A 20403-nucleotide genomic window follows, 5' to 3' on the forward strand; every position below is an offset into this window, starting at 1 on the left:
CCAGGCAGTTTGGAAGATGTAAGAAAACAACCACTTTGATCACCTACCCTGTGACTGCTGCTGTGCTGTATTTCTTCTAAAACAAAAGCTAATCTTCATGTGCTTTATGTCCTCTTCTGTTTCATCTTCACCATCCTACGAATTAGGGTCTGTTAGCCTTCTTTCCAATTTTACAGATGAGGAAACAGGCTCAGAGGAGTTAAGCAATTTATCTGAGGTCACACAGTGTGGAGCTGGCATACAAACTCAGGGGCCTGACCTCAGAAATGGGCCACTCTCCTGCCAATTCTCACATCCATACATGACCACTGGAAAAACCATAGCTTTGATTAGATGGACCTTTGTTGGTAAAGTAATGTCTCTGCTTTTTAATAAGCTGTCTAGGTGGGTCATAACTTTTCTTCCAAGGAGCAAGCATCTTTTAATTTCATGGCTACAGTCATCATCTGCAGTGATTTTGGAGCCCAAAAAAATAAAGTCAGCCACTCTTCCCACTGTTTCCCCATCTATTTGCCATGAAGTGATGGGACCGGATACCATTTGATCTTAGTTTTCTGAATGTTGAGTTTTAAGCCAACTTTTTCACTCTCCTCTTTCACTTTCATCAAGAGGCTCTTTAGTTCTTCACTTTCTATCTGCATATCTGAGGTTATTGATATTTCTCCCAGCAATCTTGATTCCAGCTGTGCTTCATCCAGCCCAGAATTTCTTATGATGTACTCTGCATATAAGTTAAATAAGCAGGGTGACAATAAACAGTCTTGACGTACTCCTTCCACGATTTGGAACCAGTCTGTTGTTCCATGTCCAGTTCTAACTGTTGCTTCCTGACCTGCATACAGATTTCTCAAGAGGCAAGTCAGGTGGTCTAGTATTCCCATCTCTTTAAGAATTTTCCACAGTTTATTGTGATCCACACAGTCAAAGGCTTTGGCATAGTCAATAAAGCAGAAATAGATGTTTTTCTGGAACTCTCTTGCTTTATCAATCATCCAACGGATGTTCACAATTTCATCTCTGGTTCCTCTGCCTTTTCTAAAACCAGCCTGAACATCTGGAAGTTCACGGTTCACGTACTGTTGAAGCCTGGCTTGGAGAATTTTGAGCATTACTTTACTAGCATGTGAGATGAATGCAATTGTGTGGTAGTTTGAGCATTCTTTGGCATTGCCTTTCTTTGGGATTGGAATGAAAACTGACCTTTTCCAGTCCTGTGGCCACTGCTGAGTTTTCCACATTTGTTGGCATATTGAGTGCAGCACTTTCACAGCATCATCTTTCAGGATTTGAAATAGCTCAACTGGAATTCCATCACCTCCACTAGCTTTGTTTGCAGTGATGCTTCCTAATTCCAGGATGTCTGGCTTTAGGTAAGTGATCACACCCTGATTATCTGGATTGTGAAGATCTTTTTTGTACAGTGCTGGGTATTCTTGCCTCTTGTTAATATCTTCTGCTTCTGTTAATAATAGACTACAATATGGTGTAAATACAACTTTTATATGTACTTGTGGAGAAGGCAATGGCACCCCACTCCAGTACTCTTGCCTGGAAAATCCCATGGCTGGAGGAGCCTGGTAGGCTGCAGTCCATGGGGTCACTGAGGGTCGGACATGACTGAGCGACTTCGCTTTCACTTTTCACTTTCATGCACTGGAGAAGGAAATGGCAACCCACTCCAGTGTTCTTGCCTGGAGAATCCCAGGGATGGGGGAGCCTGGTGGCTGCTGTCTATCGGGTCACACAGAGTCAGTATGACTGAAGTGACTTAGCATAGCATAGCATATGTACTTGGGAGCCAAAAAGTTCGTGTGACTCGCTTTATCACAATATTCACTTGACTGCAGTGGTCTGAAAGTAAACCCGCCAGATCACCCCGGTGTGTCTGTAATCTGAGGTGCAGTCTGGGCAGATGGGAGGAAACCTGATTGCCAAGAGGTGCTAAAAAGTCTGAAGGACTAAAGCCATTGAAGGTGCAGACGTAGAGCTTCAGCTGGTGCTAATTGTCACCCAATGTCTCCGAGTTCTTTTTCTCGCCTCAAGTTCGCACCCCCTTAGCAATGGCCTGGTAAACAGAGCACAGAGCATTGGCCTGTGGCCAACAGCCGCGCCATGCGAGATGCAGAGCTTGTTCACAGAGCCCTGCGTTCCTTTCCTCTGTAACTCAGGGCTGATTCTGAAATGACTGTTGGCTGAGCCTGCATGCCTGTGATGGGCTAGGAAATCGCTTCTGAGTTTTGTTTTTCCAACAACAGAGGGCTGCTAGGTAAGGGCCTGAGGACACGAGCGGTACAGGGAAGGCAGGTAGAGAGAAATCATGTGTGCAAAGCAGGAAGGGAAGAGCGCGTCACTCAGGGCAGTTCTGGGGGTGAGAGCAGAGTGGAAGTAGAGACAGCAATGATGAGGCTGGCAAGGTCACCCTCACGTCAAGGCTTAGATCATACAAGCCCGCGCTGTTGTCGTTCAGTCGCTAAGTCATGTCCGACTCTCTGCAACCCGATGGACAGTGGCCTGCCAGGCCTCCCTGTCCCTCACTATCTCCCGGAATTTGCCCAGGTTCATGTCCATTGAGTCGGTGATGCCATCCAGGCACCTCATCCTCTGCTGCCCTCTTCTCCTTTTGCTGTATACGAGGCCATATAAGCCACGTGAAATACTTCAACTTTTATCCTGAGATCAATAGGAACCATAGACCAGATTTAATCAGAGAAAGTACCCACTTACTTCTGCATCAGGGTGCTCACCTCAACTCTCTCAGTCTGGAAAGAAAGTAACCCTTTATTCATCCATCAGGACTCTGTGACAGGTCAAGATTGAGCTTCAAGGCACTTGTTTACAGAGGGCTACAGGAAGCAGGAAGCTGTCCCAGCTTCTGTAGGGCCATTAAGAAATATCACAAATAACCAGACAGAACAATATGGTGATGCCATTCTGGTTTCACAGAAACGGCAAACATTCATAAAGGAATCCTGCCATGAGGGTGCCCTTGCAGGAAGCCGCAGGGCAAATGGGACCTGCCAAAAGGCAGGAGATGGTGTGGATGCTGTCAGGGTAGCAGACGCCTTCTAAACAGGTGGTCTCCCTGCCGGCTACATTTTTCAGGACAGGTAGATATCATTGGCCACGGTTTATAAGGAGGAAGCTAAGACCCATGTGCCCCAGAACACACAAGTGCTAAGTGACAAAGCCAGGCCTGTCTGATCCCCAAATCCATCCTCTTTCCTGACCTCACAGGTTTTTTGCTGCCTGATTCTTTCAAGACCGTGGACACTGCCCCTTGTATTTGCATCTTCTGGTGAGGTTTGTCTACAGCAGCTACTGGCAGGGGGTACCAAAGGGACTCCAGCCACCCCAGGATTACAGACATCAACCTTAGTATCATCAAGGAGAAAAGGGCCTCCCTCTCCCCAGTTCCCAGAGACCCCTCAGGAAAAAACTCTGATTGGTCTTGTTTGGGTCACGTGCTCCCTCCTGAACCAATCACAAGGAATCAGAGTGCTCTGAGTGGTCAGCCCCTTTAGACAAGCTGGGGTACCGTGAAGGACATTCTCCCACTCAAAACCACAGGTAGGTGTTTGATCTTGGAGGGTCACGGGTAACTTCCCAGAGGAAGTGGCTGCTACACTGAGACTGGAAGGATGAACTGGAGTGTTCCAGGCAAAGAGGCGGAGCAACAATGTTCAGACAGAGGGACGAGCAATACCAGAGGCCCAGGGATGCCCCAGAGTGCCTCTTGTCCACAGTCACATCCCCATTCCTAGTGCACCCCCAGCCTGCTTCTAACCAGTCCTCAGAGAATGCTTTAGGAATAAAATCCACAATTGGCTGTGTGGTCTCAGACAAGTCACTTGCTCTCTCTGAACTTCAGCTTCCTTCTCAACCTGGTGGTTTCATCATCCTAACCTTCCAGCACTATACAAGAAGTCCAGTTCGATCAGTCCTCAAATATTCAGCAAGCACCTCCTGAGTGCTCAGCACCCTACCAGGCCTGCAGAAGACAAGGCCTGGCATGGAAAAGCAGAGCATGCCCGGGGTCCAGAGCACAGGGTTGGACCTGAGGCCAGAAGTCAGAAGCTGTCTGGGGGAGAGGGCAGGACGAACAGAGAGGCTCGTGGATGGTGAGGGCGGACTATGGGCATTCTGCTCAGTTCGCAGTGAAGCAGTTTGTTAGCAACTCATGCCTTCTAACTTCTGACCTCCCCCACCCCCATCTCCTGCTTCCCACCCTCCACCCTCCTCTGAGTCTGTGCCTAGGCCACTCAAGCCAGCAGGCAGGGGAACACGATGTTTCTTCCTGTGCCTTTGCCTCACAATTTCATAACCTGAATAACAGGTTGAGGTAATCCTAGAAACAAAGAGGAAGGAAACTGTTCCAGCTCTGGGAGGCTGCAGAGAGAATTCTTGCCTCATCCTGCATACCTGGCCCAGGAGCTTTTCCCCTTCCTGCCCCACCTTCAGCAGGCCTGACCTGGGCTCCAGACCCTCCCCTCCCCACACCCCAACCCCACCCCTCCCCCCCCACCCCCCCGCCACTGCTGGCTGGCAGAATGAGCCACCGGGGGACTCAGGAGCCCAGCGAGCTCTGAAGGGCTGAGTGGGTCACCAGGGACTTGGCCAGGAGGGACGTCAGGCCGGAAAAGCCCTGCTCAGCGTGGGCACCAGAGGGAGAGGCTAGCCCCCTACCCAGGTACATGCCCCCTGCCCTCTGCCTGTCTCACTTGCTCCCTCTGAAGCTGGGCATAAGCCTGTCATGAGGACTTACCCTCTGTCTCTCTCATCCTGTTCCTGTCTCTCTGCTCTGTCTTCTTTCTCTCCTGTCTCTGTATCTCTGCCACGTTCCTCTCCCTCTTGTCCTTGTTTTTGTCTCTCTAGTCTCTATCTCCATCAATATCCATGTCTGTCCCTTCGTCTGTCAGACCCTGTCGCTGTCCTTCCATCTTTTCCGGCCCCCAGGTCTCTTGGCTCCTCCACACACGGGGGACCCCACAGAATGTCCTTTAAGCCTCACCCAGGAGCCTGGGCTGCTTTCTGTAGGAAATATTCTGAGAACATTCAAGAGTACAGTAGGGCTTCCCTGGTGGCCCCATGGTTAAGAATTCGCCTGCCAAGGCAGGAGACACGGGTTCAGTCCCTGATCTGGGAAGATCCCACATGCTGCGAAGCAACTAAGCCCTTGTGCTTTATTATTAATAGCACACTATTGAACCTGTGCTCTAGAGCCTGAGAGCTGCAACTGCTGAAGCCCGTGCACCCTAGAGCCCGTGCTTGTCAACCACAGACGCCACTGCAACGAGACGCCAGAGCACCGCGAGCCCCTGCTCGCCACAGCTAAAGAAAAGCCCCCGTAGCAGAGACCCAGCACAGCCAAAAATTTATGTATTTATTTAATTTAAATATATATATATATTTTTTTTTATCTAAAAAAAGAAAAGCTTGGTAATACAAATTTCAGAAATTTAAAGTCCTACAAAATTCCTGCGGGTGAGGCCAGGTGATAGCTCAGCTTTCTCACCTGGAAGGTCTTAGAAGGGTAGAGGGCCAGGGTGGGTGGGAGGATTTTTCATTATTCTCGAAAGGAAATATGGGTTGCATTTGCTGTTGCCATTGATGAAATAACAAGGACGGACCCAACCTGACCACCTCGGTACCAGGTGCTGTCCAGGTCTTCTGTCTCCTGTCTGGATCCTTGGCTGCTGGGCTTTGGATACAGAGTCTGTTGAAATGGATTCTTAGGATAAAGAGGATTCTGGGGTGGGGAGGAGGCAGGAAGAGTGGTGGGAGCAAGTCACTGCAGTCAGAGACCCTCCAGATGGCTGGGGGGTCTAAGACCCAGAAACAGTTACCACCTGCCTTGCTCTCCCCTCTTCTTCATCTCCAGACACCTCCTGAGGGGTCTCAGCACTGTCAAATCCCTGGTAACTACCAGTAGCTGGGGCGGCAGAGGGGCGAGGTGGGACCGAGGAAGACCCTGCCCCTGCCCAGGACTCAGGAAGGGAGGAAACTTCAGTTTCATCTTTCTCTGAGACAACACTGACAGGGTGACATCATGGGAACGAGGCAGCTGAGACCTGCATCGAGATTCTGCCCCTGACCCCGGCACATTGAACGGCTCTGGGCTTAACAATGGAGAGTCTTAGCTTACTCACCCCTAAAGCGGGAGTGTGGAGGCATGGGGGGGTGGGGGAAGGGAGGCGGGGTGGGTATGAGGATTAAAGAAGATAATGCACATACGGTACCCAGAGCAAACTCACCTGTGTGCTGTGTGAGTTACTCATAATGTGGGCCCATCAGCAAAAATCCCTTGAGCTTCTGCTTCCTAATGGTTTCACTGGGGTTGGCTAGCTCAATATCTCTCAGCTGGCTGGAGGGACAGAATGATGGATGGATGAAAGGATGCATGGATGTACAAATGAATGGACAGATGGACAAATGGATGGATGGATGGTTGGAAGGATGGATGAGTGTATAAATGGATGGATGGACAAATGAATGGGTAGATGCACAGATGAATCAAGCCTCCAAGGGATGATGGCTGGCAGACTGCATTTTCCTCTGCATCCTAATCTCTGCATTCCAAAAAAGGCATGTTGAACTGAACATGAAACTCCAGGGGCAAAAGCGAAGAGGAGGTGAAGGCAGAGAGGAAACAGATGGCACCAAACCAAAAGAACTACGACACGCTGGGTTTTAGGAACCTATCCCTCATCTTCAGTCTTGTTCACTTTCACACCCTGGATACCAGTTTCCAATCTTATTTTCTTCTCTCCACAGACCAACCCTCTTCACTTCGACAGGATGAGACTGTCAGGTAAGGCCAGGCTCTGAGGGTTCAAGGTTGAGTCTGAATCAGGTTTGGGAATCGCTTTTCTGTCAGCAGTGTCTGCCCATCCTGGACTCACAGCCCACTTGGCTTCATCTATTCTCAGCTGGTCAGGCCAGAATTCCAGGGAAAAACCAATCCAGGGAGGGCCTGGAAGAGTGTAAAGAGGAGACTTCCTGCCTCGAGGCTAAGGGTTGCAGAAACTGGCCCACCTGGCTGGGAACATGGAGACTCACACCTGCTCTGGGAAACACTTCACCCTGGCTGGAAATTACAGACAAAACATTTGTAAATGTTTGTACAGACAAAGCATTTGTAGAGGACTATTCTAGATTCCCGAAACCACAGGGCTGGGCACCAGGAGAGGACTTTGCTCCAAGCTTCCACCCTCAGACTGTACCCTCTGTGTAGAGAGAGATAGGGGAACTGAGGAATTCACCAAACAGGAAATTGATACAATTCATTTGTATTTCCAAACACCAGTGAGAAAGTTCAGAGCACAAATTTTACTTATTTTTATTGAAGTATGTGTTAGTCACTCAGTTGTGTCCAAGTCTTTGCAACCCCATGAACTGTAGCCTGCCAGGCTCCTCTGTCCTTGGGATTTTCCAGGCAAGAATACTGGAATGGATTGCTATTCTCTTCTCCAGGGGATCTTCCCAGCCCAGGAATTGAACCCCAGTCTCCTGTATTGCGGGCAGATTCTTTGCCATCTGAGCCACCAGGGAAGCCCTGTTAAAGTATAGTTGATTTACAAAGTTGTGTTAATTTCTGCTGTACAGCATAGTGATTCAGTTATATACATATATACACACATTATTTTCTATATTCATTTCCATTGTGGTTTATTAAAGGATATTGAAGGTAGGTCCCTGAAGAGCACGGGTATTATAGGCACCTTACTTACCCAGGTTCAGGTCCCACCTCCTGTCACTTACTAGCCAGTGACCAGATCTCTGAGGTGCGGTTTCCTCACCTGACAGCGGGGATAACCAGTAGCATACAGCACAGAGGGGGCTGAGATAACGCGTGTCAGTGCCGCTCGCCTAGCACCCGACACAAAAGGAGTGCCGAATGATGCGAGCCGAGGCCCTCGAAGACGAGGGACCCCACAGACCTGAACCCCACCCCATGGGATCCGGAGGGCCTTCTCCCTCGCCAGCACAAAGCCACAGCCGAATTCAGGGCTGAGGAGCAGGGCTGGTGCAGACAGAGAGGTCAGACGAGACCCGGCACCTTCAGAGCACTGTGGCCACAGACAGACAGCGAGGTCAGGCACGGAGCGAGGGAACTTGCCTGAAGGTCGGATTTGACTCTCAAGGCAGAATGGGGGTCTCCAGAGTCCTTGAGGAGGGAGGCGTGGTGCGGCCTGCTGCAGCCCTGGCAGAATCACGAGGAGAGGGAGCAAACAGGGAGCTCCGGGGGCCTGGCTCACGTGTGTGGGAAAGAAGACAGGGAGCAACCTGGCTGTGAGGTGGAGAGGCCACGCCGGGCAGGCGGGTGTGCATTCCTGCAGAGCGCCACGCGTTGCTTGTGATGGCTTTTGGGGAGAGTTGATGGAAAACACAAGGGACCAACCCCACCCCCCAAAGCCACCCTAGAGGCCGCCTAGTGGGGACAACTACCACATCTTTCCCCACCAGCCATGGGCTCCGCAGCAGGCACCTTACTCTGTCCGCTCTGACTGAGGGGCTTCAGCTCAGAGATGCTGAGCCCCTGCCTGAGGTCACACAGTAGTGGGTGGCCACCCCGAGCCTTCCTGCCTCTTGAGCCAGGGCTCACCTGCCCCCTACTCTCCTGCCGGAGTCCTCAGGCCTCCCCTCAGGGTGCTAATTCCCAGACCTCACCCCTTGAGACTCTCCGAAAGGCTAAGAGGAGCTCCCTCCCAGCGGCCCCACACTGGGGAGTGTCACCAGGTAACTTTGCAGCATGATCCCCCATTGGGTCATCACGTGGATTCACACTGGTCTTGCCATGCAGGCCGGGGACTGGTCCATGGTGTGGGCAGGCTCTGGACCTGCAGCATGGGGGAGTTGCTCCATTTTCACATGACGTTCAGAGAAAATAAGGTTCAAGCACGACTGACACACAGGATTAACTCTTCCTCTCATCCGTGCATTCAGATATGAAGTTGGTGAAGTTCATTTCCAAGGCTCCTAGCTTTCTTTTTTTCTTCCGATTAACCCCTGTGGAGTTCTGTGCTCACAAAATTCCCCAGCAAATTTGCATCCAGGAAAAAGATAGACTATCAATACGTTAATCCTTGTGACCCTCCCTCCAACATGGGATCTTGGGAAGAGGTCTCACTGAGGGGATTTGGGAAGGACCCACATGTAGTCTTGCTGTGAGGCCTTGCCATGTGGTCTAGCCCTGTGGTCTCAGGGCAGCATCTCCTTGCTCTGCAGGTCTGCTTCGCTACCTGGCCCTTATTTTTGCCGTGGTTACCACATGGCTCTTCATCCGCGAATATATCAACTTCAACATGAAAACCCTCCGCCTGCCCCGCTGGATGGGTGAGTAGGCAAGAGCCAGGGCCAGGGGCCAAGGATCAAGTCCAGCCCTGGGTGACCCAGGAGGTGGCCAGACGTGGCAAAGGGCTGCCCTTGGGACCCCACATATTCAGGGTCAGGGAAGAGGAAACCGCACCCCAATCCAATGTCAGGAAGGCTGAGAACCCATGGAGAACAGAGAAGTGTTCCAAGGCCCTGGTTAGAACATGTGCCTGCATCAAGGACCATTTTGGAAATATGACCCAAGAAGGAAGGACAGAGGGAAGAAGAGAAGAAGGGAGGGACAGAGCGGGGGAGAAAACTGCCCGGGCCCTGAGTGCCTTGCACCCACACTTGCGGTTCCTCTTTGCTCAGACCTCCCTGTGGCGGCTCCTCTCAGCCTCAGGCCTCTGCTCAAATGTTTACTCCTCAAAGAAACCTTCCTGAGCACCCCAGCTCTACCTGTCCCTGCTCCTCCTCCTGTAGAGTCTTTCGTGTCAGCCTGTCCCCTTCAGATCATCATTATTATCCATCATTGTGCTGTTTATTTATTTGTTTACTTCATCATTACCTATCTCCAGCTCATATAATGTGAGCTTCCTGAAGGCCAGAATTTTGTCCTGGGTATATCTATCTCTCTAACACCTCGGACCAGATGCTCAGTAAACATTTGACAAGTGAAAGAAATATGGATGGATGGGTGGATGGGTGGATGGATGGATGGACGGGTGGATGGGTGGGTGGGTGGGTGGATGGATGAATGATGGATGGGCGATGGTTGCTAGCAGCTTTACATGTGTGGTCTCATTGGACCTGCATGAATGCCCCGTGGAATGATTCACAGTATATCTGTGGAGTGGACTCAAGCAGGACCTCATGTTGTCATTTCATGTGTGGTCTGAGAAAAAGAGAAGCTCTGAGAGGTTAAGAAACTTCCCGAAATGTCCCTTGTAGATATCAGAACAGGACTGGGAACCCAGGTCTCCCAGATCTAAATCCTTTCAAAGGAAAGAGAGAAAGGGAGGGAGATTTATTCCTCCGGGTTTGTCCTCCTTAAAGACCAAGAACCACGTCCACTGATGCAGTCAAACGTAGTAACCTCTAGTGGCCCTGGCCAGCTCACGCCTTCACAGCAGGGAGAGGACAGCCACCTGCCTTTACCACCAGCTTCCCACAGTGGAATCTCAGCGGGCCCTTACCCCGTCTGCTCCTTGTCTGGCACGCCCCACACCAGCTCAGGACAGTTTATATAGATATAGATACGTGGTGGCCACCGGGTCCGTGGGCCCTGGGCACCACTTTCACAGACCAGAGACTGACTTGGCCATGCTTCTGGCCTTGGAGGAGATCAGTGCAGATCAGTGCAGGCAGCTCAGAGCACGAGTGAGTTGTGGAGAAGAGAGCCTCAGCTTGGGGTAGGAGGGGAGTGTTTGAAGGGAGCCCCCAGTGTAGTCTCCCTCTCAGAACTGAGCCACCCGGGGTGTGAAAAATCAACACATCCCCCCAAGGCTCAACACACAACTGCTCTGTGTTGGGCCCCCAAGACCCTGGAATGAGGAGCACCCCAGAATGTGGCTCCAGCTCAGGGTTTGAATGGGGGATACAAACACAATTCATTATAGAATATAGAAAAATGGAAGTATATTAACATGACTGGAGTCTTGCAAAACACATACAGTGATTTAATGCATTAATACGGAAGCACCACATTTCCTACTGCTTTTGTTATTATCTTGGTATATGGTTGGTTTCCTTTTTAATCCAATCTATTTTATTTTACACATTTAATAACTTGCCGCCTGGTAGAGTAAGAAGCACCGAGTATCTCAAAAAAAGTGGGAATAAATTTATTTGTAGGGGAGTTCATAGGTTTTTCCAGATCACCAAAGGGGTCTGTGGCACAGAAATTGGGCAATTAAAGATTTCCTGATTTGGCTGATAAACTGGGCAGGGTTCTTTCAGATGAGAGTGATGAACCCCACTGTAAGTAGTTTAAACGAAGTGGGATGTCATTTTGTGGGTCATTGGGAAGCCCAAGGTGTCGGATTTCAGGTGTGGCTGGCTCTAGGGGCTCCCACAAAGGCCCCAGAGTCAATCTCTGTGCCCTGGGCTCCGCTCATTGCTGTTTAACCTCATTCCATGGGCAGCTTTCTCTCCCAACAGGCATGTTGGCCACCAGCTTCCCAGTTGCTCACCCTTCAGCTCTCTCCCCGGGACCACATATAAACCTGAGAAGGGCTCGGCATCCAGGGGGATATGATGTTGTTGTGGCTGGCCCAGCTGGGGCACGGGATACTCCTGGGCCTCTGAGGCCGGGGTGGGGGGCAGCCTCCTGGGGACCGAATAGAAAGTGTCAGTGAGGGCGTCCCCCAGAGAAGGAGAGCTCCCCCGCTGCACTGACGTTCCTCTGTCCACTGGGAGCCCTGTCCTCTAGGGCTTAGCACCAGGCCGGTGGGAGATCCGATGCAGAAGCGCAGGAATAACCTGCACACAGTGTAGCTGAGATGCGCAGCCCAGTGCAGACAGGCAGGGCTGCAGGAGTCAGGAAGGGACCTGCAAGGCAGCTCAACAGTGGCAGCAGCACCATCCTGACCCTCCCGGAGGCCAGGGTTCCAGGCGCCCAGACAGGCCTCGGGGCTCCGGCACAGTCCTGCCCCTCCCGGAGGCCAGGGTTCCAGGCACCCAGCCAGGCCCTCGGGGCTCCGGCACAGTCCTGACCCTCCCAGAAGCCAGGGTTCCAGGTGCCCAGCCAGGCCTCGGGGCTTCTCTCACTGGACCTTCCCCACACCCACTGTGCAGGCGCAGAGGCTCAGCCCCAGAGGAGAAAACTCCCCCACAGTTGGTCAAACACCATCAGGCGCCAAGTCCAGTGGGCCTCACCACAGAGGCTTGCTTCTTTTCAACTGTGACAGAGTCATGCATGTGTGTGTGTGTGTGTGCGCGCGCATGTGTGTGAAGAGGTGGCAGCAGCAAGTGCAGAAGGACTCCCAGATAAAATAGGACTTTCAGCTCATTTCACCCCTGTGCCACGGGAGGGGGACTGTGCTTGGCCAGGCCAGCACAACTCTGATTTCCCTTCTTCCCCCTACCCCCACCCAGGACCCACCTCCATTATGCGGGCAAGCTCAAAACACTTTCTCACCAGATTCTGTCTTCTCTCCAACAGGTTCAGCCCACAAGAACTGTAAGTGTCAACTCAGCCCTGATGCTCTTAGAGTGAGGCGTTCCAGGGTGTCTACTCCCAGCCCTGAAGCTTTGAGAGAAACCTGGGTTCCCAGAGCCCGCCCAACTCTCACTCCTGGCCTGATGGTGTCTTGTGAAGCCCCCAAGCCCTGTGGCCCCTTCTCAGCCATTCAGACTCTTAGGGAGGCTTCAACTCGCTCCCTTCCCTGGTGCCCCCAGCCCACAGTATGGACTGCAGCCACCCTGCCTCCGCTCTCTCATCCCCTACATGGCTGGAAGCTCCAAGGATGCAGGCTGTGCTTATTATCCTCATTGCAGTGACCTCAGAATTGGCTTATAGCTCCTGATTCAGAGGACCAGGGCCATGCTGGGCACCACAAGGGCCCCAGCAGAATTCAGAAGAGGGTGCTCATTGTCTCTTTGGGTAGAAGAACCATGTGTGCTGAGAGAGATGGAGCAAGTGCCCAGGGCTCCAGGAGGGCCGCCCCCTTCCACTGGGATGGGGTCTGGGAAGGCCTCAAGGAAGAGGTGGCTTTTTAGCTGTTCTTTGCACAGGAGGTACCATGCTGTACAAAGGCCTAGGGGCAGGAGTGCTGGGACTCCAGGAGAGAACTTGCTTGCAGAGTCAGGTACGCGAGTATGGGAATGGAGAGAACAGTGGGAGCCCAGGAATGCTGGGTGTCGGAACAGCGTTTCACATTGACCCAGCTCCAGAGGTGCAGAGAAGACGGGAGGAGGGGACAATTACGGTGATGATGATAGTGACAGGGACCGAGTGTCCACCTGCCAGCACTGCATTGTGAACTTTATGGGCACCTTCCCCAATCCTCACCACAACCCTAGGTAGGTGCTGTACATGCCCCCATTCATCGATGAGGAAACTGAGGCTCAGAGAGGTGAAATCTCCTGGCCAAGGCAACATGGCTCTAAGTGGCAGAGTGGGAGTCAACCTCCCCTTGTAGTCTGGGGCCCACCCTCTCAACACACCTTAACCAGAGACAGCACCTCCGGGTCCCCCTCTCCATTCCTGATCTAAACCAGTCCCCTCATTTTATAGTTGGCAAAGCGAAAGGGAGAGATTTATGGTAAGTCACACAGCAGATTCCTGAAACTGGCCCAGGTTCCCCCTGACCACACCCCTCCAGCGGTCAGCTGCATGCCCTGAGCAATAGCGCTGGGCTTCCCAGAGGGGTGGGACAGCTTAGGAAGCCCCCAGAATCCAAACCCACACAGAAAATCACCTGCCCCTCAGTGGCTGAGACCCCTGGGCCTCCTCCCCTACATCCAGTAGCTTGACCGTGAAGCCTGGATGGTCAGAAAATCAATTTGAGAAAAGCCTGCTAAGCTGGCCTGTTGACATGGGGTTTGTCAGACTCAGCGCAGGTGATCAGACCCCGGGCAAACTCCAGGGTGGTCCCCAAGGCCTGAAACCACCCGTCCAGCAAGGTGAGACCTTCTGGACTCTAAAGTAAACTGGGCTCCCTGTGGGGGGGCAGGTGGCCGGAGGTGGGGCCCCAAGACTCATAGGAGAAGAGGACCCCTCCCAGCTTCACCCTCCACCAGCAGTTTTGGGGGGGCTTCTGTCCAGAGAGCTGGGCAGGGACATCCAGTTCACATGCCAGGCCCTCTCTCTGGACACCTCCTTGGGGGCATCTCCACTCCCGGCCCTCAGTCTCTGGGGATGATGTCCCGGTTGGAGCTCTGGTTACACCTGTCAGGCGAGTGTGCAGGAACTCAGGGTGGAGGGCTGAGAGCCTAGGATGGGCATTCCACTCAGATCGTCAGGGCCACCCACTCCACCAAGGGAGCCCTGGTGCGGGTGGCCTTCACTCCTAGGAAAGGGCGCCTTCACCTACTCAGAGGCACCAGCGGCTCACTGAGCTTGGCACTAGGGGCCGTGTCCCCCCTTGGCAGAGGGGCGCTTGTTTCTGATTCCCACGAAGCCTCCCTCTAGGCTGGCAAGGGCATGGAGACCCTACTCACCATCCCAGCTTGGACTCAGACCCACCCAGATGCTCTAGGTGATCATTCAGTGAGGATTTATTGAGTGCCTACTGTGTGCCAGCCACGGGAGTTATGGGGAAGATTTAACAAGACAGTAAAGAAAAAGTGCTCGCCACAGTGCCTAGCACTCAGCAAGGCCCTGGCATGCGCCGCATCTTTAGGAAGCCTGTGGGTCTGCTCCAAACGCCCCTGGCGTGGCTCAGCTGGACGCCTGGCCCGGGGGCTGGAAGAGAGTGAGGCCGCCCGGCCACAGCTCTCCCTCTGCAGGTGAAAGCGCTCTAACTCCCTATTTACTCAGTCCTCCTAAGGGCAACTTCCAAAGTTAGGTGGTGTTTAAAAAAAAAAAAAAAAAAAAAAAACCACGCGTTAATACAAGTTGGAAACTGCCAGGCTGACAGCACGCGTGACACCTCGGCGGCTGTTTGAGGGCCCTTCTGCCTCTCCTGCCTTCCACAGGGTCTGCCTGGGGAAGGCCATGTGAAAAGGATATAGGGCTTCATAGCAGCCACAGAAATCAGAGGTCTCACCTGTTGAGTCCTCAGTGGGCTCCAGAGACCATACTAAGCCCAGCGGGAGGTCCCAGAACCACCTGCCTAGTCCCTGTGAGTCCCAGGGTCCAGACATAGAAGGTGCACGGTAAGTGAGTGACAGGAACAGCCAATAAGCTCTGAACACTAACCTGCACTCATTAAGCCCACACACGACCCAGCGGGGAGGCACCGTCATTAGCCCGTTTCCCAGCTGAGGGACTGGATGTGCAAGGAGGTTGAGGGCTTGCTCAAGGAAACCCGGTTAGTGGGACATGCTCCCACCCACCATGCTGGGCCCCCAGGGACGTGTCCACAGGGGCCTCTGAGAGCTCAAAAGGCTGCTGTGGCTGAAGAGGAAGTTCTCAGGAGAATCCCCTAATCACTCTGGAGACTCTGGTCACTAACCCACCACTCACTGTTCCGCACACAGCTGCCGGGGGCATGGAGACAGCCAGGCATTGTGTCTGGGCTGAGGCTGAGATGGGAAGCCCGGAAATGAACTCTGGATGGTCAGACACATGGTATCCTGTGTCTTTATGGGGTTGTGGGAGCCCAGAAAGGGGCAAGTCCGTAGACTTAGGTAGTCAGGGAAGATGTCTCTGGGAAGAGGCCCTTAGCCGCCCTTCACCCACCACTCCCCCACCCTCCCACCACCCCACGCCCAGCTCCCCTCCTCCTCCAGGGCCTCCTGCCACCACCAAAGCTGCTGCGTTCCCTCCCCAGCTTCACAGTTGGTGAAGAACAAGTGTGGCCTCAGCAAATCCTGCCCAGACAACTTCTTTGCGTTTAAAATCGTCAGTGGGGCCGCCAACGTCGTGGGCCCCACCATGTGCTTTGAGGACCAAACGTAAGTTTCTGGCATTTCATTACTTTCATGCCTTCATTCATCAGCAAGTTCAGAGGCCTCAGGGTGGCCCTGAGACCAGCCCACACCTTCCACACACTTCCTTTTACTCTGGGTGGGTTAGTCAGACATAATAATAATCCTGATGGCTTGCAAATCTGCCAGCGCCTTCCTAGATGCCTTGGAGCAGCATCTCCCTTGCACCCCAGCACTCCTAGAGGTGGGCGATAATTGTCCCCTTTGTAAAGATGAGGAAACTAAGACTCAGACAGAGTTACTCAGCTAACCATTGGTAGAGCCAGGTGTGAACGCAGGTCTATCTGACAGCCAAGCTGCTGGGCTTCCTGTGAGGGGCGTGCCTACAGGGAGTGTTCAAGATCAAGGCCAGGCGTCAAAGCCCAGAGGCAGCGGTGCCAGGGCTTCGGCCCAAGTGCAGGACAAAGACTGTGCCAGGCTTTCTAGGCAGCAGGTCCACCCTACAAAAGAAGCCAGAGTCAGGAATCTGGAATCTGAACCTAGCTCCAAATTGCTTAGGCAGAACAAGGAGACTTGCCGGTTCATGTGCCCAAAAGCCCAGAGACATTGGCCATCAGAAACAGCTGAATCCAGGGGTTCAAACCAAGTCATCAGGGCTCCCTCTCATACCACCTTCAGCTCTGCTTTCCTCTGTCACTGCATTCGGTTTTCTCTACTGAAAATGGACTTCTTCATATGGGGAAGGAGGGCGGCTACCAGCTGGGTTGACGTAACAGCCCTGTCTAGCACCCCACTGGGAAGAGCTTCCCCTTGTGAATTAACCCTGTGAAAGTCCCGGGACTGGGGCTCATTGGCTGGCCTAGGTCACATGACCACGCTGGCCTGATCACTGTGATCAAGCACAGCATACTCGCTTGTCCAGGCCTGGGAGAGAGGTGTGTGCTGAGAACCTCCTGGCTAGAGACAGAGAAGGACAGTTTTCCCAAGGACACCAGAGGACAGGATAGTGGGTGGCAGGAACACAGCTGGGCTCCTCTTGGGGACCCCAGACATGGCCGGACTCTGCCCTCCTCCTGGCCTGGGGAGATGCACTGGCCGCCCCTCCAGCACCTCCCAGCCCCAGGCAGGGACCCTCCCTCTTCCCCGAGCAGACTGTTCTGGTCCAAACATGCCATGAGAGACTCTCAGAGAATCCAGTCCATTGCTTATTTCCAGGAGAAAGCAGATGGTCCAAATGATGCTGTGTACCCTCTGATACTTCTGCATTGCACCGTGTGGGCCCTCTCAGAGTTCCAGAGTCTGGAGCACAGTGCTCATTCCACACTCAGGACCAATGGTTGTGTTTTGTTTCTCTCTTTTCCTTTAGGATCATGAGTCCTGTGAAAAACAACGTGGGCAGAGGCCTGAACATCGTCCTGGTGGACGGTGAGTTGCTGACCCACTCCCAGACAGCCTCCAGCATGCTCGTAAGCCTGGCTGGCCTGTGGGAACAGGTCTAAAAGACCAGGTCTACCCCACAGTTGCAGCCAGGCCCCTGCCCGTGCACCTGTCTCAGGAGAATCAGTTCAGTTCAGTCACTCAGTTGTGTCCGACTCTTTGTGACCCCATGAACCGCAGCACACCAGGCCTCCCTGTCCATCAACAACCCCCGGAGTCCACCCAAACCCATGTCCATTGAGTCAGTGATGCCATCCAACCATCTCATCCTCTGTTGTCCCCTTCTCCCGCCTTCAATCTTTCCCAACATCAGGGTCTTTTCAAATGAGTCAGCTCTTCGCATCAGGTGGCCAAAGTAATGGAGTTTTAGCTTCAACATCGGTCCTTCCAATGAACACTCAGGACTGATCTCCTTTAGGATGGACTGGTTGGATCTCCTTGCAGTCCAAGGGACTCTCAAGAGTCTTCTCCAACACCACAGTTCAAAAGCATCAATTCTTTGGCGCTTAGCTTTCTTTATAGTCCAACTCTCACATCCATACATGACCACTGGAAAAACCATAGGTTTGACTAGACAGACCTTTGTTGGCAAAGTAATGTCTCTGCTTTTTAATATGCTGTCTAGGTTGGTCATAACTTTTCTTCCAAGGAGTAAGCATCTTTTAATTTCATGGCTGCAGTCACCATCTGCAGTAATTTTGGAGCCCAAAAAATAAAGTCAGCCTCTGTTTCCACTGTTTCCCCATCTATTTGCCATGAAGTGATGGTACCAGATGCCTTGATCTTAGTTTTCTGAATGTTGAGCTAACTTTTTCACTCTCCTCTTTGGCTTTCATCAGGAGGTTATTCAGTTCTTTGCTTTCTGCCATAAGGGTGACGTCATCTGCATATCTGAGGTTATTGATATTTCTCCCAGCAATCTTGATTCCAGCTTGTGCTTCATCCAGTCCAGCATTTCTCACGATATACTCTGCATATACATTTAAATAAGCAGGGTGACAATATGCAGGCTTGATGAACTCCTTTCCCGATTTGGAACCAGTCTCTTGTTCCATGTCCAGTTCTAACTGTTGCTTCTTGACCAGATTTCTCAGGAGGCAGGTCAGGTGGTCTGGTATTCCCATCTCTTTAAGAATTTTCCACAGTTTGTTGTGATCCATACAGTCGAAGGCTTTGGTGTAGTCAGTAAAGCAGAAATAGATGTTGTCCTGGAATTCTCTTGATTTTTCAATGATCCAACAGATGTTGGCAATTTGGTCTCTGGTTCCTCTGCCTTTTCTAAATCCAGCTTGAACATCTGGAAGTTCATGGTTCACGTATTGCTGAAGCCTGGATTGGAGAATTTTGAGCATTACTTTACTAGCGTGTGAAATGAGTGCAATTGTGTGGTAGTTTGAGCATTCTTTGGCATTGCCTTTCTTTGGGATTGGAATGAAAACTGACCTTTTCCAGTCCTGTGGCCACTGCTGAGTTTTCCAAATTTGCTGACATATTGAGTGCAGCACTTTCACAGCACCATGTTTCAGGATCTGAAATAGCTCCACTGGAATTCCATCACCTCCACTAGCTTTGTTCATAGTGATGCTTCCTAAGGCCCACTTGACTTCATGTTCCAGGATGCCTGGCTCTAGGTGTGTGATCACCATCATGATTATCTGGGTCATAAAGATCTTTTTTGTACAGTTCTTCTGTGTATTCTTGGCACCTCTTCTTAATCTCCTCTGCTTCTGTCAGGAAGGATATGCTTCTCAGGAGGATACGCTGCTCCTATGAAACATGACCACATCCTAAAGGCCATCCCAACTCAAATCAACACACGTGAACGCACAGGGGACAATGTGAGGTCACAAGCTGAGTGCACACCTCCATTCACTCACTCAGCAGAGTGATGGCGGCCACTGCGGGCCAAGCCCTGTATGTGTGGGGCTCTGGGAGTCAGCTGTGAACCAGGACAGACCCTGGCTTGACATGTGGGCGTCCATGAGGTTCACAGACGATCAGAAGGTGGTGAACACGTGTGGAAGAAAAGGAAACACAGCTCTGGGAATGGGACACAGAGCTGGCAGAGGTAGTCAGGGAAGTCTTCCAGAGGGAGGTGATGGTCAGCTGAGGCCTGATGGGAAGTAGAGAGTGACCAGGAGAAAAGAGGGAGGCGCCTTCCAGGCAGCGACATCACTGTGCAGGGTACAGGGAAGGGAGGAGAGGGGCTTGGGGGTCCACACAGGCTCTGTCTGGCTGTAACACGGAAGCAGGGTGGTGACAGGTGAGGCAGGGCCAGAGGATGAGGGGCTAAGTGTCCTACTAAGAAGTGTGGACCTGAAGCAGAGGGAACTAGGGAGTCTCGGAAAGGCTTTGAGTAGATCCTGAGGGCTCAGCCCTGCATCCAGAAACCTGCTTCCAGCTTGGAACAGGGAGGCTGGAAGCAGGGAGACCCAGGGAGGTCGACAGTCTCACTAACCCTGCATCTCCAGTAGGTGGTGAACAGGCAGACAGCCAGCTGCAGGCCAAGCCTGAAACAGGGCCATGTTTCAGGAGGGATGGGCCTCCCTCCCCACCCCTCACAAAGCCCAGAGATAAAAATACCCACTGATAATACTGTGTGTGCTTAGACTGTCAGTCGTGTCCGACTCTTGCAACACCATAGACTGTAGCCTGCCAGGCCCCTCTGTCCATGGGATTCTCTAGGCAAGAATACTGGAGTGGGGTGCCATTTCCTTCTCCACTAAGGGCTAACATTTAGGGAGCACGTACTGTGTAATGTGTTCCAGCTATGTCACTGACCTTCTTCTCAATGCTAACAGGGAGTGCTATGCTCAGTATCCCCATTCTGCAGGTAAGAAACGAGCTCAGAGAGACACAGGATACACAGCCAACAGAATCATCTAGACTTGAACTCAGATCTGGCTGACTCCAGGTCTTAATCACTCAGCAAAACTGCCCGCTAGACTAGAAATGTCTCCAAGCACGTGTGCAGCGCCCCCTGCCGGCCAGCTGTGGAAAATCTAACACACCATTCTCAGGGCCTCTGGGGTCTCATCGAGCCAGAACAACAAAAGGATTGCTAAAGATAGTGGTTCTCAACCTTTTAGACGGCTCTCAACCTTTTAGACGGCAGGGATC

General features: G+C 52.2%; 1 protein-coding gene across 1 annotated transcript in view; it reads left to right on the plus strand.

Annotated features, from left to right (window-relative positions):
• Positions 1-6795: 6795 nt before the first annotated feature.
• The window catches only part of FAM3D (FAM3 metabolism regulating signaling molecule D), a 30253-nt gene continuing 16645 nt past the window's right edge, over positions 6796-20403 (plus strand). Inside the window, exons 1-5 of the mRNA XM_055557318.1 lie at positions 6796-6808; positions 9226-9337; positions 10870-10880; positions 15750-15873; positions 17213-17271. Coding sequence (XP_055413293.1) covers positions 6796-6808; positions 9226-9337; positions 10870-10880; positions 15750-15873; positions 17213-17271 — 319 coding nt within the window. The remainder of the gene's footprint in view (positions 6809-9225; positions 9338-10869; positions 10881-15749; positions 15874-17212; positions 17272-20403) is intronic.

Source organism: Bubalus kerabau, chromosome 20, assembly GCF_029407905.1.
Source record: "Bubalus kerabau isolate K-KA32 ecotype Philippines breed swamp buffalo chromosome 20, PCC_UOA_SB_1v2, whole genome shotgun sequence".
NCBI classification, from domain to species: domain Eukaryota; kingdom Metazoa; phylum Chordata; class Mammalia; order Artiodactyla; family Bovidae; genus Bubalus; species Bubalus kerabau.